The sequence below is a fragment of the Solanum stenotomum genome, chromosome 6 (assembly GCF_019186545.1).
Source record: "Solanum stenotomum isolate F172 chromosome 6, ASM1918654v1, whole genome shotgun sequence".
NCBI lineage: Eukaryota > Viridiplantae > Streptophyta > Magnoliopsida > Solanales > Solanaceae > Solanum > Solanum stenotomum.
The window spans coordinates 40660072-40683433 of NC_064287.1; the positions used below are offsets into that span (position 1 = coordinate 40660072).

The 23362-nt window shown below is 33.0% G+C and overlaps 1 protein-coding gene across 4 annotated transcripts in view; it reads right to left on the bottom strand.

Annotated features, from left to right (window-relative positions):
- LOC125869435 (uncharacterized) overlaps positions 1 to 16724 on the bottom strand; it is a 29494-nt gene extending 12770 nt beyond the window's left edge. For 2 of the 4 annotated variants that reach the window (XR_007446817.1, XM_049550017.1), the window contains exons 1-2: positions 16610 to 16724; positions 16423 to 16521 (exon numbers count right to left, since the gene is read on the bottom strand). Coding sequence is in view for 1 of the 4 variants with exons in the window: in XM_049550017.1 (XP_049405974.1) it covers positions 16423 to 16463 (41 nt within the window). In the remaining 3 variants the exon portion in view is untranslated. Of the gene's footprint in view, positions 1 to 13465; positions 13526 to 13616; positions 13658 to 16422; positions 16522 to 16609 lie in introns of all 4 variants that reach the window. The other 2 variants (XR_007446818.1, XR_007446819.1) reach the window with 2 other exon arrangements.
- Between the last annotated feature and the right edge of the window lie 6638 nt (positions 16725 to 23362).

A 23362-nucleotide genomic window follows, 5' to 3' on the forward strand; every position in this document is an offset into this window, starting at 1 on the left:
AAGATGCATTCAAGGAACAGAAAAGAAAAAAAGGGGGATGGGAAAGGAAAGCTGGGCAGCTGCAGGTTTGGAATCCAAAACACCTTCAACAGGGGAAAGATGTAGAGATCATGGGGAACAAATTTGATGCATTGGGCAGTCTGAATAATGAAGAGGCCGACGAGAATACACAAGGGGATGGAGCTAGGGACAATAATATGGGAAACGAGATTGGATCAACAAAAAAATGGGTAGAGGAAGTTTTCAATGGAAAAGAGAGGATAGGCGAGAGCTGTAGCAATAAAAAAGTGGCGGATAAGGAGAGGTTGATTACAGAAGACAAAAGAAATAATATAGCAGTGTTAGATACTTCTCAGACAGTTGATAAGGATGATAATGAAGAGAGGGAGAAAGAGGATGAGGGTAGTAAGGTGGGGAATATAGGGGGAGGATCGGAAGAGATGGAGCGTCAGGGCAGTTCAAATTTCGTTGAAGACGGAGTCAATGAGTTGCAGGACCTTACTGAGGACGAAAAACAGCGTCGAAGAGATACAGAGGAGGATGGAGAAGTGAATGAGAATATTGATACAATAGCAAGAGATGGAGATCTCTCACCAAGACAAATAAATAATTTGAAGAGTGGAGTTAAAAAAACATATCTCCCTCTTCAAGTTAAAACAAGGAGCAATAAGGATACTTCTGGGGAAGTTTCTCAATGATTGGAAAAGCTCTATTTTGGAATATCAGGTCGGTTAGGTCTCAAAAGGCCTTCGATAGACTGATAGATCTAAATAGGAGACATCATTACAAATATATAGCTCTACTGGAACCTTTTCAAGGACCACATGAGTTAGAACAATATAAAAGGAGATTGGGATTTCAAAATGCTTATTGTAATTGTGCAGCCAAGATATGGATATTTTGGGATGATAATTGGACATGGGAGGTGGTAAGAGATAACATTCAACATGTCTCCATGAGGTTTGAAGCGGGAAATGTCAAATTCATGGTTACAGCTGTATATGCGAGATGCGATGCATTGGAAAGATTAGAGTTGTGGGAGGAAATGGAGGAATTAGCAGGAAATAATCAGATTCCATGGCTAGTAGGTGGGGATTTTAATGTTATTTTAAATGAAGAGGAGAAACAAGGGGGAAGAGAATTTACGTCCTATGAAGCGATGGATTTCAATCAGTGTATCAATAAATGTGCATTATCAGAGGTTAAGTCTTCTGGGAGTAAATTCACCTGGTGGAATGGAAGAATAGAGGGAGAATGTATTTTCAAAAAGTTAGATAGAGTGCTCTGTAATCAAGATTTTGAGCAGATTCTTCCTACTAGCAAAGTGCATCATTTAATACGGCAGGGTTCAGATCATGCGCCTTTGCATTTTATTTGTAATTCGGAGGAGGAGTCTATAATTCGACCGTTTAAGTTTCTTAATTTTTGGACGAAACATCCAAAATTTAGGAAAGTGGTAGAGGAGAATTGGAAGGTGGATTTTAAAGGTTCACCGTTTCTGGAATTTCAAGCAAAGATAAAGAAGGTTAAGCAGGCTTTGTCGTGTTGGAGTAAAGAGACTTTTGGGAACATATTTAATCAAGTGCAGACGTTGGAGGAGGAAATAAGAATAAAGGAGATGCAGTTGGAGATTAATCCTTCACCTGGAAATAGACAGGAACTAAGCAGAACAGAAGCAGACTTGAAAAAATATAGATACATGGAGGAGGAATTTTGGAGACAAAAATCAGGGATGAGATGGTTTAAGGATGGAGATAGAAATACAAAGTTTTTTCACAATTATGTGAAAGGACGAAGGAAGAAATTATTCATCTCCGAAATTACTACGGCTCAAGGGGATAATGTGACTGGTAATGAGAACATAGGAGCGGAGGCAGTGTCATTTTTTGAAGATCAATTTAAGGAAACAAATACAAATGATGATGATAGCATGCTTGATTTGATCCCGAGAATTATCACTCCGTTGCAAAATGAAGAGATGGGAATATTGCCTAATAAGGATGAGGTGAAAGAGGTGGTTTTTGCGTTAAATGGGGATAGCACAAGTGGTCCAGATGGTTTTTCAGGGGAATTTTTTCAGAGCTGCTGGGAAATAGTTGGAGAAGATATTACAGAAATGGTGCGAGCTTTCTTTTGTGGGCATCAACTGCCTAGATTTATCACTCACACAAATGTTGTACTGCTGCCAAAAAAAGAGAAGACCAGGAATTTTTCTGACTTGAGACCAGTAAGTCTAAGTACCTTTGTTAACAAAGTTATTTCGAGACTGCTGCATCAAAGAATAACAAAACTGTTACCAAGTCTCATATCTAGAAATCAGTCTGGTTTTGTGAAGGGTAGGAGTATAACAGAGAATGTGTTGTTAGCTCAGGAGATAATAAGGGACATAAATATAAGAAAGAATTTTCAGAATGTGGTGGTGAAGCTTGACATGGCTAAAGCATATGATAGAGTGTCATGGTTTTACTTGACCAAAGTGTTAAGAAGATTTGGTTTTTCAGAACTGATTATTGACATGGTATGGAGGCTGGTTTCTAACAATTGGTACTCAATTTTGGTGAACGGACAACCATATGGTTTCTTTCACTCCTCAAGGGGATTGAAACAAGGAGATCCTCTATCCCCAACTTTGTTTATCATTGCGGCGGAGGTCTTAGCGAGGGGCTTAAATAAACTCCATGAAGATAAGGAGTTTAAAGGATATGGTATGCCTAAATGGAGCCCTCCCATAAACCATTTATCTTATGCTGATGATACCATACTCTTCTGTTCGGGGGAAAAGAGGTCTATTAAAAAGATGATGGGAATTCTAAGGGATTATGAGAAAATATCAGGCCAAATGATTAATCTCAATAAGAGTTTTTTTTACCTTCATGATAATACACCTCTGATAGTCGCTATGCGATTAAGAAGAATTACAGGGATCAGACAAGGAAACTTTCCCTTCATATATCTGGGGTGCCCGGTGTTCTATGGTAGAAAAAAAAATGTGTATTATGAGGAATTGTTGATGAAGATACAAAAGAGAATATTATCCTGGCAGAATAAGTGGTTATCATACGGGGGAAAAGTCATTCTCATTACGAGCATATTACAGTCTATGCCACTGTTCCTTCTTTCAGCAATGAATCCGACAAAAAGAATCATGAATCAGTTACATCAGATGTTTGCCAGCTTTTTCTGGAGTAAAGCAGGAGGAACTAGAGGAAAACATTGGGTATCTTGGGAAGAATTATGTTATCCCAAGGAAGAAGGGGGAGTAGGAGTGAGATCATTATATGATGTATCAAAGGCACTGTATAGTAAACTATGGTGGAATTTCAGAACCTCTACTTCTCTATGGAGTACTTATATGTGGACTAAGTATTGTAAGAAACAACATCCGGTATTAGCCACGAGTAGAGGAGCTTCTCACGCATGGAAGAAAATGGTGGAGGTAAGGGAAGAAGTAGAACATAATATTTGGTGGCAACTTAAATCTGGAGAAATGAGTTTTTGGTTTGATAATTGGACAAAACAAGGAGCTTTATATTTTATAGAGGACCATGGTGGAGAGGAGGAAGAGATAGAGGTGAAAAGATTCATTACAAATGGAGAATGGGATATTCAAAAGCTGGGACAAATAGTGTCGGAAGAGATGATCTTGTACATTACGGAATGCATTACCCCCCGTCTGACGGAGGAGGGGGATAAAGCTTGGTGGATGGGAAGTACAAGTGGGGAATTCACAATCAAATCAGCTTTTGATATGCTGCGATGTAGAAGGGAGAAGGAGGAATGGAGGGCGAATATGTGGGGAAAACAGATTCCTTTTAAGCTTAGTTTTTTACTATGGAGAATTTGGAAGGGAAGGATTGCCACGGAGGAAAATCTTAAAAGGATGGGGGTTACTATAGCATCGAGATGCTATTGTTGTGAAGAGTTTGAGGAGGAAACTATAGAACATTTATTTCTAACAGCTCCCATAGCCCAAAAGCTATGGAAGCAGTTTGCTTCATGTGCAGGTATTCAACAACATGGGTGTTTGAAACAGATGATAACAGGATGGTGGGAAGCTGACACTCCTATCAAACTGAAATTCATTTTTCAAGCAATACCAAGCATTATACTATGGGAATTGTGGAAACGGAGAAATGCAAGAAGACATGGATTGGATATAAATTTTTATAAGTTGAAGAGTCAGTGTGTCAACACTATCATACAACTGATAAACATGAAATATCCATGGATTAAAGTTCCTAAAAATTGGGGAGAGATGGTAAAAATACTTAAGGAGTACAAACCCAGATTGCATTACTGTGCGGTGAGCTGGAGGAAACCTCATAATGGTACAATAAAATGCAACACGGATGGAGCTAGTAGAGGGAATCCTGGAGAAAGTGCCTATGCATTTTGCTTAAGGAACGACAAAGGAGATATTGTATATGCGGAGGCGGGGCAATTGGGAAATAGAACGAACATGGAGGCAGAAATATTAGCAGTCTTTAAAGCACTAAGACATTGCAAGAGATATAATTTCAGCAATTACATTCTAGAGACAGATTCTCTAAGCATTACAAATATTATTCGAGGTAATTGGAAGGTACCATGGCAGCAGGCAGAGGAAATGCTGGAAATAATAGAGTTAATTAGCTCTACTCAGGCAAAGATTCAACATGTGTTTCGGGAAGCTAATAAACTAGCAGATAAATTGGCAAATGAAGCATTTGAGCAAACGAATGCAATACAAATACATGTTTTCCAACAGTTATCAGTGGAGTGTAGAGGAATTGTGAACATGGATAAAGCAGAAATTCCATCACTACGGATTAAAACAAGGAAGATAACAGTACAAGCAACACATCAGGGGAGGGATCAAAGAGATTAACAAGGAACACAGTTATGCTATGTACATCAAATTTTTCCACCATACAGGCATACATAACTGTGAAGAAAACAATACCTAGCTATGTCAGCTTACAAAAAGCTCCACCAGCAAAAACGAAGTCGATCAAATCAGATACGGAGAGGTTGTCTTGGAATATATATGTCCGTCTCAAATCAGTGTGGAGTAAGGCAAAAATGGAAAAGTATGGAGATGTGCTTACATTTTCCAAGCAATAGCTCAGGACTTGGCATCAGATCCACTGCACCACCGAAGTTTACCACTACAAAGGAAGCCAAGGTCAGGAAGGAAGAGTGATTGGCATTACAACACATAAATGGAGAGGAGGGAAGACTTACTGCTGCGATCTTCGAATTGTCAGAGTAAAGGAGGTCAGGAGATACACATAAATAATTCACAACTTGAGGACACTTTTATTCCTCAAAGCTACTGTGTAAGAGGCGGAGGAGACAAAGAGGATGCAAATGGAAATCTTACTATCTTTTATAGTATGCCATTTCCCTTTGGATTGGCCCACATTTTTTCATGTTTTTTGTTTCATTCCTTTGGGCCTATTTTACGGGTCTATATTTGTAAATTTTTGGGTTTATTGAAATAAATAAAGGAGCTAACAGCTCCACCAATATTAATTAAAAAAAAAAAAAAATTGGACAAAGTCTACATTTTAAATAATCAATTGCTTTTAAATTATTAGAAGCATTATCTAAAGTGACACTCATTCACATATTTCATAAAATTGTAAAATAGAGCCTATTTTTGTTGCTATATAAGCACCGGTTTTAGTTTCTTCAACATATTTATATCCTAATATTCGTTTTTGCATGTTCCATTCATGGTCAATCCAATGGACAATAATTGTAAAATAATCATTACCATTAGGACTACGTCCCATATCAGAAGTAATAGATAATCTACCATCATAATAAACAAATAAACAACGAAGAAAATGACAATATTCTTTTTGATATTTAAAAAGATCACTTTTAATTGTACTTCTTGGAATACCTTCATAATCTGGGTTATACGATTTCCGAATATACTGAATAAAACTAGGATGTGAAGGAAATGAAAAAGGCAAACCACAAACAACAACCATTTTAGCTAATTCTCTACGATCTTTTTCTTTACTATATGTGTGGTGTGTGCTTCGGCTAGCCGGGTTAGTCATATTTAATACACTTTGAACCATATTAGAACCTCCAACTCCCATAGAATTTTCAGGTTGAGGTATTCCAATTCTATTAGCCCTTTCTATATCATCTAGGCGAGCAAATTTTTTATTACACTTTCTCAAATGTGTTCTTAGTCGTCTCGTTCCCCCTTGTGTACCCGTAGTTACATGTTTCATGATCAATTTACATTTCGTGCAAGCAACAGTAGTTTTTGTTAGGGTTTTGTCCTGATTTTCTTACCTTATTTGAAGTTTTTTTTTTTCTTGAAGAAAAGTCAAAGTATTACCATAAATGCTTGAACTTTTTCTGAAAGTAAAATATAATTTTCTTATATTTGGTTTATTCTTTCCTTAGAGGAATAGTTTGGAGATTTATAAATTGAAGATTCATATTCTCATAGCATAACAAAAATAGTATCCACAATGTAGACATTTAAAGAGTTTAGTTTATGGGGAGATTTATTCTCTCAACAGTTATAATATTTTTCTTTTAAATTAGTTTTCATATTAATAATATTATGTTTTAGTATCGCTTTATTTGTCATCTAATTTATCACCGTCTTGATTGCAATTGTAAGCTTCCGCATGACGCCCTAATCACCCTTCATAACCCAACAGTTTTTTCCTCATTTTGTACCAAAAATTTCCATACTAAAAATCTTTTAACACGTACAACGGTCTTTGAAAAAGTAGGTAAAGAGGGGACTTCATCTTGTTCCGGTAATTCGGTAGCGGGACTAGTAGGGGTAGGGGTCTCATCATCTTCCTCATTTATTTCTACTTCCTCATCTAATTCTTCCTCAAAATTAGTAAAACATCTATTTAAAGTTTCATGATCTACTTCATTTTCGGAATTAAATTCAATAGGTTGTGAGTCTCGTGTAAAAGAAGTTTCATCAACATGAGTATAATCATTAGTATTAATTCTAAATCTAGGAGGTGGCAAATTTTTAGAATTAGAACTACTTCCTCCTCCCCTATTATTTTTTCATTCCGACATTAGTCTTTTACCACTATATTTTTCCAAATTCATGTTCAAGTTTAAAATAATTAATATTATGAAAAACAAGCAAAGATAATATAACAAAAAAAATAAAATAACTTAATTAATAAACAAATAAAAAATTAAAGTTGGAACGAATGTACCGCACATCTACGTAAAAGTAGACATATAACCAAAGCCGGAATTGAGAGATGCCAATTGAAGCTTCCGATTTACTTCAAATAAATCTCCGAAATTTGAACTCCAAGTCAATATCACAAAATAATAATTATGAATTTATGAGAGATTAAAAATTAAGAGATTTTATAAGATATTAATAAAATAGTTTGTGAATTTGTGATTTAAATGAAAAAATATGAGTATATTTATAGTGCTAAAGGGTAGAGAGGGGTGGGGGGCTGTTTGGAGCCGTTTTGGGCCCCAGCCCAACGACTCTACGTTCAACTTTAAGAAAAAATAAAAAAAATTGACTGTTGAACTGGACCGGAACCGGTTCTTATCGAATCGGATCAACTGGATAAAAATTCGGGTTCCGTTTTGGTACCGGTTCCGGTACCTATAAGATCGGTTCCTTACCGGTTCAATCGGTACCGGACTTACCGATACGAAAATTGAACTGAACAAAAACCGGTCCAATTGCCAGCCTTACTATTCACTCAGTCTTGCACGTTTATTTTTTTACTCTATAGAAGCCCATTTGGTTATCAAGTACTAACCTGTCAGAATTCTTTTTTTTACTAAACACAACTTATTACAATACTATGGACTCACTTTTTTATTTATTACTGTATTATATATATTATTTTAGGGAAACTAAACAAATGTCTTATATATGGGTAAAATAATTAAACCATGCAGTCTGAGAAACTATGTTAAAATTGTTGTGTATTTCGATTCTTATGTAGTTGGACTACCTCTAAGGATATTGACTTGCTTGATCTATGACTGGGCGGAGCACCGCCAGGTCGGTAATCCTTTAACGTTGGTATCAGAGCCTAGGAACTTTCATGGTATATATATAATTGATGTGAAGAATTTCGGCATAGATATTTTCTCTCTTTTATGGATCAAGAGGATATTAAAAGCACTCGTCTAGAAGAGGTAAATATACCTCAAAACCTTGATTTATTAAACAAATGGACTATTCCGAAAGTTAATATAAAAACCATTTATGATTATGGTTGGTTTGATAAGATTTCTAATAAACAGTTGATTAAAACAACTGAACAATCCTTGGCGTTAAACTCGTCCGAACAAACTATTCGTTTATTAAATAAGCGTGATATTGAATTATATAAATCTCAGTATAAATTTTTGCATATTGGCATGGTTCAAATTGCTTTTAAACCTTTAACTCTTAAAGGGTTACCAGAGATTTTCTTAGCTGCTCTACGAGATGCGAGGAATTTAAATTTTCGTCAATCCTTGATGGGTTCGATAGAATCTACGGTTGGCCTATGGTCCAGTTTATTTTAATGCTCAGCCCAATTTGCAATTATCTTTGACTGATTATAATATATTAGATGTTTTAACTTTGAATGTTAAAACGCATGGTTATAACTATGCACCTGGATCTAAATTAATTTGCTTGTCGTATAGAATCTATTATAAATTACTTGCTACTTTGAATCCTAGATGTAAGTTATATGATACATCTGATCAAACTATTTTCGTAGAAACTAATTTCGCCAAATCTAAGGTCACTACTAGAAGACCTATAAAATGGGAAAAAATTAATTTTCCTACCACTTGAATTTTAGATTCTGTTATACCCCCTGAGCAAATGACCGATGCTGTCACTAATTCTGAATATTCTCATATTAGTCAAAATTCAGATGGAAAAATTTGTATGCAGTTTGATGAAAAAAGTTTTCCTTATAGTATACATTCTTGTGCTTCTGATAGAAGACTGGTTATTCAACATATTTCTCTGATAGAACTTTGTTATGGTCCAGCTAGAAATCGCACTGCTTCATTACATATTTTATCAACAGTTATATCTACAGAAAAACAAAAAATTAAAATTGATCCTCGATTAAACATTGTTCAAACGAATGATAAATCATCTGATGTTTCTGATAAGGATATTCCTTCTGTATCCGAGATGGATTTTAATCTTAATGATACTTAATGATGAGTGAACATCAAATTGATTTTAGTCCAGGTTCACTGGCAAGAAATATATTCTAAACGAATTTTTGAATGAAAAATGGAACCGGTTTAAAACTTGGTTTTTTGACACTTATAGTAAAGAAGATTTAAATAATATTTCTCAAGAGTTTTATGAAACTTGTGCATTACATAATCATATTATGTTCTTTGTGCCTTGGTTTATAACCACTTATTTGCTTTTATTCATCAACGTTCTTGAACGATCTTACAAAGATGAATCAGGTAATATTATTCAATCCATTTATCCTCCTCAAGCTTCGTTTATTTTACCAAATAATACTGGTATTACTTTTATTGCTTTTCATAAATTTATTGATAATGAAGTCGCAGCAGTAAGTATAAATGAAATTAATCGTCTTATTTCTCAAAATAATTATTTGGGTCTATATGTTGAAGTTATTGGTGAACATATTTGTTCCCTAGACAAAAAATTAGATAACCTGTCTAATCTGATTGTTCAAATTGATAATAAGCTAAAATCTGTGAAACAAGTTTCGAAACAGGCTTCTTCGTTAAAACAACCTGATGTTCATATTCAAAGGCCTCCTGAGATTCAGGATTTTATTCTTAGACCTTTGCATGACCTTGAAAATCTTTTTGATAAAAAGTTTTCTCAATTTGGTGCAAGTGCGAAATCGATAAGTCTCGCTGAAGATTTTGCAAATGAGATGGAAGCCACTTTTGATTTCAAAACTCAAATGGAAATGGAAGTTAATAAACTTCATGGGTATCCAAAGAAGAATAGTGGTAATCCTGCTTTTGCTAGAAAACCTAGCATGCAAACATATTACTATCACAGGCCTACTTTTCAAGATGTTTTAATAGAGGAAAGAGATTGGAATCAAACTAACACTTCTTATAGTGGAAGTGAGATTTATGAATGGAATCTCGATGGGCTAACTGATAGGCAGTTGACGATTATGGTTCATAGAATGCTTGTGTATGTTACTATCTGCAAAAGTGTTAGTAACACTGATAAGACCATTTGCAAGATGATTATTGCAGGATTTACCGGTCAACTAAGAGGATGGTGGGATAATTATATGCCCTCTGATGCGAGAGCAGCAGTAATTAATGCTAAGGCTGTAAATGAAGGAGTTGATAATTTAGGCTTTGCCCTTGTTCAAAATAGAGAAAACGTTGTGTATAGACTTACTTTGACTATTCTTAAACATTTTAGTGGTAGATTTACCAATCAATATGAAATCATTAGATCTCTACCAAATGGTCTTAGATGTAGACATTTAGGTGAGTTTAGATGGTATAAAGACACTTATTTAAGTCGGGTAATGGAACTTTCCGAAAATGGTTTAGAATTCTGGAAAGCCAAATTTATTGATGACTTACCTTCTTTATTTGCAGAAAGAGTAAAGAAGACTCTTAGAAATCCACAAGGAATTATTCCCTATAATGATTTTACTTATGGAAAGCATATTGGGGCTTGTACACAAGAAGACATAAATTTGTGCAATGAGTTAAAACTCTCAAGACAGCTTAAAATGGATAAGCTTAGAGAAAAGTCTCAATTAAGAGATTTTTGTACTCAATTCGGTTTACCGGATGCTTCAAAAAGCACCAACCGAGAAACTTCTAAATTAGAATCTCATAGATCACATCATAAGAAAAGAAGATCTAGAAGAAGGACTAGAGAAGAAAGAGATGAGCGTAGGGCTCATCGTAAATCTCATAGATTTACTAGAAATAGGTCAAGGCGAAATCTTGATAAGATTAAGTGTTATAAATGTGAAAAATTTGGGTATATAGCTCCAAATTGTAAGCTAGAAAAGCTTAAGACTCTATAACTTGATGATGATATTCAAGAGAAGATTTATAGTTTTCTATATACTTCTGGTTCTAAATCAGATTATGATGATTCTGAAGCAAGTTATGCAACAGAGGATGAGCAACCTGAGTCATCTAGTAAGGTTAAACAAGATTTGAATGATGCTTGCAAATGTCATGGTGATAGTTGTCACTGCGAATATGATGAATTCTACAAGCTACAATCTTAGTTCGAAGACATGAATATGTTCACTATNAAGAGTCAAATGTTAATGATAAACCACATATATTCCAGACTTATTCAAGAAGGAAGAGGCAAACAAAATATAGAAGATCGGGAGGATTGAGCAGTTTCTAATAAGTTAGTGGAAGTTATCTGCTAGGCAGTTTCTTACGATTACCAGAAATTATATGTTCTTCTCATAAATGCTGTTAAGTAGTTATGGATCATCCTATTATATATAAAATGCATCTTAATAATATAGAGGGTAGGTGTAATCATCTATTGTATATAAACAGATTGTTCCAAGAGATATGAGATGCTTGTGTCTCTCTGTTATTAATATAACTTCTATAATATTTATCCATCTGAACCTATGTTTCTATTATTGTATCATAGTAAGATTTGTCATTCATGTCAAATCATGATCAGATCACCCAATAATTGACCATGTATAGAGCAGATTGGAAGTCATGAACACTTCGGCTGCTGATGTGGCAACATTAAAGGAGCAAAATAGTCGGAATTAGCAAAGAAAAATTAAAGTTTTACTGGAGGAGGGCGAGGTTGATAGCATTTGGAGGCATCAAGAAACTTCTCGACGTCCGCACACAAAAATAGACTTTCTTAAGTATAAGGGAGGAGATCCTCGAGGGTGGATTCTGAAAGCAAAGAAGCATTTTCAATATTATCAAACACTTGATGATTGCAAGGTTGATGTGGCTGGTTTTTGGAAGGAGATGCAATGGAATGATTTTGCTTGGATCAACAGTGAAAGAACCATTTATTACTGGAATTAGTTGGTGAAAGTGCTGCAAGAAAATTACGGACTGCTGAGTTTCAACATCCAGATGAACATCTGTGCAGCATCCAACAGACTGGATCAGTGATCGAGTATAGGCAGGAATTTGAAGGTTTTTTGTGCCCAAAGATGCATTGGCAGACCCACCACTCTAACCCAAATGGATTTGGGTCGACCGTTGTCCGCCAATGTACCTATTATTGGACTCCGCCACTGCATTTTGACCGGAAAATTCTTCCACATCCAGACACCTTCTACCACTTGTTTTGTTGTGGTTTAGATGCAAATTCGAGGAAGAAAATTCCCACCCCCATTTCGTAAATATTCAGACCGTGAATCTGCTTCCAGAGATTATTTGCCCATTTCCTAACCTCTGTAAGAGTTGGAGTCTCACCTTTACAGACCACAAATTTGCCCACCAAACTCTTCTTTAGTACTTCACTTTGGGAATTTATGTCCTCATAAATGTAAATTTGTCGCCCCTCTTAAACGTGTTTTCTGTTTATATGTTTTTTCTCCCCCATTCACCCATTTAATGCTTCTTAGCAAATCCGCATAGGGAATGTTGTTGTCAACCAGCCTATGCTTCTCTAAGTTCCCCCCACGTTTGTGACTATTAATGAATCTCCCAACTTTCTCTACAATTCCTGTCCAGCCTGAGTTAAAAGTTAACTCCGGTATAATAATGACTGCCCTTCTTCTAGCTCTGATGTTTATCAAGCTTATGTATCTGCCAAACTAGTTAAAATTCCTAACTCAGTAGATTTCTAAAAAGGCATATTTTTTCTTCCATCTTCTAACTGAGTTCCCCTTTTGATTTGGAAGCTTCTCGCAAGGTCAAAAAAATCCATTCCATAGCCTTGCCATTGAAGGTTGTTCTCATCATGGAATTCCTGTTCTTTCTGTCCAGTCATACCAATCTCCTGTTGTACCTGATGTTCTTGCGATATCGTAGGATTTGAATCCTACTGCAAAATAAATAGTGTCGTCCATCAAATGCTTGGTTGAGGTTGAAAGAGAAGAGGAGAGAAGAAGCGAGAAGGTGTTCCAGTGATCAGAGCGATAACTGGAGAGACAGGGAGGGAGAAAACTAGGATGGTAGTTCTCAAGCGACCTACCGGAAAGAGGGTTCTCTCCAGAAGAGAGAGTTTTTGGGAACTGTGTCTGAGAGCATTTGTTTCTTTTTGGTTACTAGTTGCTTACATTCATTTTACCAGTAACTTTTTCAATTTCACTTGGCAATTATTTATCCATTTTCTGAACTTCTGTTTCTATTAGTTAAGCACAAAATCGATCCACAAAAAAAGAATATGAAAAACTCCAAAAGAACTTTGAACCCTCCATACAACAACTAAACCGACATGAAGAATGAAAGAACAGAGACACTTCTATTCAACAAAAAAGAGGAAAGTAAGAGAATGAACACTTACGAAGGTAACGTTGGTTACCCATTGGCGTCATAACCCAATCTCCGAAATGCAACTGGTAGCCTACATAATCAAAATACCAAAACAGCAAAAAGTAATTTACCCCTACAGAATCATCTAATAAATATAAAATTAAAAATAAATAGTAATTTACCCCGGCAAGAACAGTCAATCCATAGTCTTCGACAGCAAATCCTGCCATGAAGACTAGCTGAAGAGCATAAAGAGAAATGAAAAGGTCAGGAACAAAAAAAAAGTAGAGAAGAAGAAGCAGTTGACAGCATGTTATGTCAATCCAACCAACCACCACCATAGAAATTTATGAAGCCTCTATAGGTCTAGAGAGAATAGAATTAAAATCAGTAAAAACACTTCTGACCGATCAGCAAAACAATCAAATTACTACCACAGTATTACCAGGTAAGGTCTCTAATCATACCCAGTCCAATTCTATCCTAGATAATAATATTGAGAATTCTGATCAATACAAACTTGTGGAATTGAGCACAATTCAGTGGATCTAACACCTGCAAGGCAGCATATCATTAACAATGACAGGGGAATTAAGGAGACACCTAAATCTTCTCAAGCTCATAAAGGTAATGACTCAACAGATGATAATCAAGGAAATTCTCAACCGTCTGAGCATCCTAATAATCCCAGTAATCCAAAATAATTCTAAATGATTTAAATCAACAGAGAGTACAGATAGATATTCATACCAAGAAGGCAAGAACCCTAAATTTCAAAAAAAATTGCAATAGAAATCCAAATTAACCAGATCTGAAACAACCCTAGTGAATTAAATCAGCAGAGAGCAGATTGCAAGATAGCAAATAAGTTAAAAGCAAAAAGTGAAAAAGGAAACAAGAAGACTCACAGATTATATGAGAAGTGAAGTGCAGAAAAACAGGGTTCCGAAATGTCCTAAGAAGAACACCACAGATTATACTGAATTGGGTAGAGAAGTTAAGGGCAGAGAAGGGGTTCTAAAGTGTCCAATAAGGTGCCCACATTTGGGGCAAATAACCATCCAAATATATTGATTATGAAGTTTTAAAACCCAAATATTGATTATGAATTTTAAAAACCCAAATTACATTGATTATGAATTTTTATTTTATTTTTTTGATGACAAGGGAAACCCACAGACGCTACCATTTGGGTGCGCACAGGGTAAAACCCTCGCTCCTATGCAATTGCTCGCAAACCACATAGGAGAGGTAACCCGCACTAGGCAAGCCCGGTGCGACGAGCTCGACCCAGAAGGCAAACCCCTTGCTTTCGTTGGCAAGGGTTAAATTATATAAGTTAAATGTCATACTAAAAAGAGAAGAAGGAAAAAATTAAGATAAGATTAAACAAACTAAGAGTGTGTTTGGCATAACGGAAAACATTATTCAATTTCCTCATGTTTGGTTGGTTAAATATTTTGAAAAACTTTTTCCGTAGAAAAGCAAGTCAGGATTGGAGAAGATTACTGGACCACCTTCTCCCGTATTACTACCTTGTTTTGTTGTGACTGTTTCAGATTCTTAAACTTATTTATGAATTCCGCTTCGACATCACCTGGTAGAAATTAATCCTTAAACTTCAGAACTTCTTGTTCTTCGTAGCGCTTCTCCTCCAGCTCCCTTTTCTTAGCGAGTTAACCAATGACCCCATAGTAAATTAACAAATTATATTTATACCATTCAGTTTATAAAATCCTTGAGTTAGGGTTTAATTTAATACTACTTTCTTTCTACTGTCTCAAACATTATTCAATTTCCTCGTGTTTGCTTTTGAGCAAGATGCAAATTTGTCAACTAATATGCATGGTTCATTTGGTTTGTCGCCTTGTTTCTATATGATTTTCAATGGTTCTTTTTTGTTTGAAATCTTAATGCATAAGCACATAAACAAACTAATAACAATAAATACCCGATAATCAATATCTTAATGTTCTATAACAATTTAGCATGTCTACAAATCAATAACCAATACACAGTAGTACAACATACCCAATTTCATCCCTTAGACCATCCCACCCCCACAACCCCAAATCCCTCACTACACACCCCCATCCCGCCCACATAAATAATTATATTGAAAAGAGCAAAACAAAAAAATTAAGATAAGATAAAACAAACTAGGATTGTGTTTGGTGCGAAGGAAAACATTATTTGATAACCCGATAATAAATCAACAAATTATATTGCTATCATTTGGTTTATAAAGTCCTTGACTTAGACAAACAACATACCCAGTGAAATCTCACAAGTGAGGTCGGGAAATTCTAAAATCTCAGAGAAAGAAATGGAGATGCAGGGTATTGATCCCCATACCTCTCGCATGCTAAGCGAGGGCTCTACCATTTGAGCTACATCCCCAAGCCGAGTCCTTGACTTAAGATTTAGTTTATTTCTTGGTTATTTCACAAGGTACTAGTATTTGGTTTTGAGCAAGAAGCAAATTTGTCATCATGTTATTTATTTGGTTTGTCGCGTGATTTTCAATTTTTTTTTGAAGTAGAATCTTAATGGTTAAATTAAACCAATAACGGATAACCAACAAGTCAAACAATTAACTTCAAAACCAAACCAACCAATACACAACCGTACAACATACCCAATTTCATCCCTTTGACTATCCCAACCCCAAATTTGTGACTCCACACCTCCAGTTGCCGCCCACATAGATCATAAATAAATAATTACCTATTTTCCTACAAAACATGTCTTTAGTACCAAACACACCCCCAAAAGTAATTTCAACCTAATAATTAATGTAATTCAATCAATTTGACACCGAAACAATTTCTACCGTAGAACTATTATCCAACCAAACCTTCCCGGTAGCAACCAAACTTTGACAATCGACAGGATGAGGAAAATTAAGCATACAAGATTAGAAAGAAAATAATACATATAGCCCTAAAAGTATAGATCTTAAAAAAATTTTAAAAAAAATCAATTAACCTGGTAGATCTGTAAGACGAAGGTGGTAACAACAACTCCATTTCTCCAGGCAAGCCATTGAAATCAAATCACAATCCATAGATGCAACAAAATCAAGTTCTGCAATAATATTAAGAAAACAAGAGTGAATAAGAAGAAACAACATCAACAAGAAAAAAGAAATATTAAGATGTTACTAGTGAATTACGGCCACAAGTCCCACATCAGTATCGTAGGATTGCCATGGAAACAACAATTCATTTCTATTTTTATTTTTGTTAGAGAAAAGGGAAGAGAGAAGATTAGGTTAGGAGAGATGGAAATGGACGGACTACTATATTTTATTATCAGCTATTCACTTCGGTTATATCGAACTGACTACTCAGTCAGTCTTGCACGTTTACTTTTTTACTCTATAGAAGCCCATTTGGTTATCAAGTACTAACCTGTCAGAATTCTTTTTTTTACTAAACATAACTTGTTACAATACTAAACAAATGTCTTATAAATATATATATATATATATATATATTATAAAATTTTAAAATTATTTAGAAAGAAAACTTTTTTTAATTAAAACATTTTGTTAATTAGTAGTTTATATTTTTGAACTATTTAATTTATAAATAAGTTAATTATTTCAATTCGTTAAAAGTAAAAAACTCATTACTTAATTAATATTATTTAAACTTTTGCCGATTCGCTAATTAAGTTCAATTGGCTAATTTTTCAACTCCGATTAGTTATAATTTATATGATCATTCCTCACATAACCTTAACTCAATTTTAAGACCCAATTTCATACATTAGCAACCCAAGTCTTCTTTTTTTCTATTATATAGAAATAGAACCATGAAGAGCAGGACAACCGCATCATAATTGTACATTGTGTAGATAAAGTTGGACAAATGTCTATCTTCATTATTCAAAACAAAAATAAGGGTATTTTTTGTATTTTTCATATGTTCTTTCTTCAATCACTATGCTTCTAGATGATTTCTTCCCTTTTTTTCTCTGTCCCCTTTAGCATTGTAGTTGTATGTTTTAAACCAAAATTTAATCTTTTTTTTTTGTGGTGGTACATATATTCTCGCTATATATTTGTACTAGTAAACTTAATCGTGTTTTGCGCGGTCATGGAATACGTTATTAATATATAATTTAATTTATTTTAAATATATTAAAAAAATTAGTCAACATTATTGTTTCCACAAACTAAAGTCGCCTTTTATTTTTCTTCTAAACTTGAACAAAAACTTCACTTGCATTTTCATATTAAATAAAGTATAAATTATAGGAATCACATAGTGTAAGATCTAAATTACACCATATCCCTACTAATTTTCAATTTATAAAAATCCCTTAAAAAAGGAGGCAGCCGGATACATACCTACCGTTCGGATACATTATATCTGATACATTGTAAACAACTTCTTGTTGCGCTTAAAAAGGAACAAATCAAGTAAATTTATTTTTACTTATTTTGATTTCCTTGATTAACGCACGTAAAATTTATTTTTACTTATTTTAATTTCCTTGATTATCGCCTAACTGATTCTTATCAGTCCATATCTCAATAGGTAACATATCACAAATTTCAAATTTACATCTTCTCCATTGAACAACCATTAATATTGAAAAAAGTGGTAATTTAAAAAAAAAAACTCGAAAAAGTTATTGATACAAGATGAATATATCGATTTTGTTGAGGCATTCAACAATTTGGGTGAATAGGTGAGTTAAGAAGGTTACAAAAGTGATGGAATCTCAAATTTGTCAATGATACAAAAGACAAGATGGATGGAGATCTACATTGATGCTACATCGGGCGATCTATCAAGCCCCATTAATCGATGTTCAAAAGAACACGAGAAGATTTATCAACAATGGTTCAATTTTGCTGATTCTGATAATTTTTTTTAGTGTTTTTGTGCAAATAAGAGAAAAAAATAATAATTTTTGAATGATGGGGTTGCTAATTTGATACAGATGGAGATGGACGTCTTACTAGTGGAGATGTCATCCAGTTCTTTGCCATGTCCAATTTGCCTCGATCAGAACTCAAACATGTTCTTTTCTATCTTTTCATGTTTGTGAATGCTTGAACCATTAGAAAACTTTGATCAGTCTTACTTCAAAAACATCAAAAAAATGGTATTTCATTTAATGTATCATTGACTTGTTTAATATTTTTAGGTTGTTGCATCGTCTGAATTTATTTTTTTAGTTTATGAATCTGGAAGAAGATACATTGTTAGCCTTGTAATTGTGGGAGATTTCAACTAGACGAAATACTTTGTGCACACACAATTGCTGTTTTGAAGAGCAAGATATTACAGATATGCATCCCCACTGATTACTACATTGCAGTGAATATGTATCAGATACATTAATACATAAACCTCACTACTTTAGATCCTGATTACTAAGATTCACGATAGTTTGTAATATTACTTTCTATACCATATTTTGATCGCGAGATACATGTATCATTAAAGGAGAGATACATGTATCTAATTGTTTTAAAAGTAGAGATACACGAGTTGTTGTGGACGTTGTGGACACGAATGTCACAACTGTAGGACTTGTACTTTTTTCCCCAAAGGAAAGTGAATCATTGAATTTATATAAGATATTCATGTTCATGTTGAATAATTTTTCAATTATATGAATTTTGCACTTTTATATTTCAATAAAGTAGCTTGAATTGTTAACAATGTGAAGTATCAATACAATATATGTGAGTTTTGCTATTTTGTATAAAAATCAGTTCAATTTTATGTGTGGGTGATTTATTTGATACATAATTAACTTATGTAAATCTATAAGCATTGATAAAACTCATATCTAAGTTATCCAATAATAACCTTTGTGAATCTGATACATAATTATGTAATTTATATGCATATATAAGAGTCATATCATTGTATCATATACATTAAGTGAAAGATTTATTATGTGTTTCTGAACTTTCCTTTTGTATCATGTTCAACTGGTGTGAAACACGATATACACGTAATGTATCAAACAAACACAATTTTCATTTATATACAATTGATTAAATTAATTATGAATCTGATACGTATGTTTCTGAACTTCAAATGAATAATATGAAAGATTTAAGTATCATATGATACGTTATGTATCAACGACTCTATAATTAAAACACAAAATATAAGAATTTACATGATATAATCAATAACAAAAAACATTCAAATTCAAAAAATGACATCAAACAGTTTTTAGAGTAGCACTCTAAAGCCTAAGTAAAATTGTCTTAAAAAATGAAACAAAACATCAAAGGGTGTATATTCGTTGATACATAATCGCTATTCGACAGGAACCAAACCATCTTGATGCGATGGAGTGAAGCGACCCTTGGACTTTAAAGGATCATTTTTATCGCTGACATAATTTAACTTTGCCTTTTCAGTATCGTATCTCCATAATAATGCTTTATCTTGTGTGAAGATAATCAGCTCGAAAATCATTTGATGGGATGTTGATTTCGTCAATAAGGAACTCAACAAAGGCATTATCATGAGAAACATGTCAAGTTAATCTTATGATACATAATTGTAACTACAAAGTATCTTAATGTTTAATTGATACATAATGATAAAAAAAAGAGCAATTGATACTCAATACCAATTGATGATATACAATCTGACATATATTTGTAGCTGATACTAAATGTCCACTAGTTGAATATTATACAAAGATTACCCAACGCTTAAATATGATACAAAATAATTGATTACACTTAAAATTAGTAACTTGCAATGTATCTAATGTGTGTATTTGATACATTTTAGTGAACTTTGTGTATCTGATACACACTGAATAGTACATGTTTTGAATGATACACCAATAAACATTATTTTTGTATCAATAATTTCACATAATTACAACAACTCCACACATGATACAAAAATGCCCACCAGTTGAACATGATACAAAAATTGCCCAACCCTTAAGAATGATACAAACAAAGAAGTACAGTTAAATTAGTAACTTGTCATTTATCTTATGTTTGTATCTGATACATTTTAGCAAACTTTTGTATCTAATGCAAATTGAAAAAATACAAGTTTTGAATGATACACTATTGAACATCATCTTTTTATCAATAATTTCATAAAATTATAACAACTCCTTAAATAATGAACAAAATTAGGATTTAGTGTATCAATTAATTAAACTTAAATATTGATACATTACAATATGAAATATTATATTTTTATTAATGTATCATTGTTTGATTAACTAATCGAAACACATTCAACAATCAATAAAAGAAGATCGGCATACTAACTTATTACACTTAAATGCTGATACATTACAATATAAAACATGAATTTCGTCGTTTATGTATGATTTGTGATTAACTAACAAAAAAAGGTATAAAAATTGATAGATTTTTTTTAAAAAACCCATCTAATATATAAGTTCTACTGAGCTTATGTTTCTAGTAATGATGAACTTTCTGCAGATTCGGTAAACTCGCACCTCATCACTTTTCAGGAATTTCTTCAACAGAAAACTTATCAATCTCCGACTGAGCCATATAATATTTCCATCTCATCTCGTCCTCCATTGTTGTTCACATATAATATTAGTGCTCTCCATCTCACGACATATTTGGTATTACATGCTCCTTCTTCAACTTCTCAATGTTTATTTTAGCCATTATTAATGGATTGTTCAATTTTTTGATCTGTTTTCAATCCAAGGAATATCTTCAGAATCAAAAACACGACGAGTGTTATTTGAGTTTAATTGTGTAAAACCAAGACTAAAAGATGGTGCATCATCCATATGATTCAACGTTTTGAAGAAGAAAAAAATGAAAAATAAAGGATGAACAGATAGTTTGAAGAGATGAACAGATTACCTATTTCACGTTGGATTAGTTTTGACAGGATAGAGACTTGATTTTGAATTTCAAAAGTAATGAAAAAATTAACTGAAAAGAAAATGGGGAGAGATTTGTGGAGTGAAATCAGGAAGTGATAAACTTTGATTTTTGGAATTGTGAGTTATGTATCTGGCAGATTAGTTTTAGGAGGAAAATAAGGGATTTTGAAAATTTTTAGAAATGGTAGGGAATAACGGGAATTATGAAAAAACAAGGTGTGTGTATATAGGTAATTTTTCCTTAAATAAAATAAGTAAAACAAACAAAAATAGCTTTAAGGACATAACAATAAAAGGCCTAAATCAAAATTTTCTAAATATATTATGTGTTCAATCAAGCATGATTTTACTATTATCATTGATCATGTTGGTTGGAGATAAGCTTATAGATTATCAATTTTCATATTATATTTTTTAGAGAGAATAAGTAATATTGTTCATTAATATTTTTTCTAAAGAAGATATATGGATTCACATGATTGTTTTTTATCAGGGTAGAAAATTACGAATAGAAACATCATTTTGTTTTATGCTTCTTATTAGTAAAACATTTCATTCATGAGAGTTAGTCATCTTAATATTAGAAATTAAAGATAAAAGTTGTGTTGAAAAGGAAATAATTGTGTTGCCAAACTAACTTCCTTAATTATAATTGAGCGAAACCTATTCATACATTCTTATTTGATACAATACAAATATTCATAAAATTGACCAAAATTTAATTAACAGTTATAAAATTAGAATTTCTATCTTTCTTAAGTAAGGTATTAATAGAAAATGATATTTTTTTCTACTCAAGTTTTAGAGTGTTTCTCTAAAAAAATTTATTTATTTTGACTTTAACTTTCAATATATTTAGTTGCTATTTACAATATGAATTGTCTTATATATTTGTCTTATACAATCTGATACAAAAATGTCATAAAGTTAAGTATCAGATTCATTCACGCATACACACACAAAAATAAAAATCTCAGTAGTTGTAGTTAGTTGATACATTTGACACCTAACCAATTGAATGTACTTGATAACTTGATTGTTGATTCATTCATGTATATACTTTATAGCTTAATTAGTTGTAGTTAGTTGTTGATTCATTCATGCTAATACATTGGACACTTAGTTGTAATTAGTTATTGGTTCATTCATGTATCTAATTGATAACTTAATTCTTATTTATTGTGATACATTTATAGATACACTTTATTTAAGCTTACTTGCACCCTTTTTCACAATCTTATTATATCAGATACATTATTATCAACTACAAAATGATATATTATATAAAAAAAAATGTATCTGAAACATATTGAGTGGTACCATATTCACAAACATAATGGTGTATCATATTCTAAAATAGTTAATATTCCATATAAAGTCCAAATTATATGATGGAATGTAATTAGCAGAACATTCTATCATATTTTAAAATAGTTAAACATGATACCTAACTTATATACCTTAAATGAATATCATATACATTTTTTATAACTATGTATCAAGCAAACTGTTAAGATACTTTGTAGTCTAATTATGTATCATATACGTAAATTTGATGGTTACAACTCGATTCTAATTTTATTTTTGTAATTTTTGAATAGTTCTTATAAACGTATCAAGTATAAAGTTCATATTCTTGAATGAGTTGCTATATTCATAATTTTGTATCATATACAATATAATTTGATCATATACAATCTATTAAGACGATACATATTTATACAATTCACATTCAGATACACAATAATGACCATTGACCACATCATAATCAATAGATACAAAATTACAATACACGACCGTCATTTACTACTAATATATTATGACTTACATTAGTAGTAATCATTGAATTAACAATCTTACAATTTATATATCAAAAAGATAAATTGGATGATGATACATTGCAATATGATAACACTAATTTTTTCGTAATGTATCATGCATTTGAATCAATAACTAAATGAAAGCTTGAACAATCGAAAAACATAGAAATAGATCGAAACTCATTTACCTTGGATAGATTAGGCAGAAAGGTTGGAGATGATAC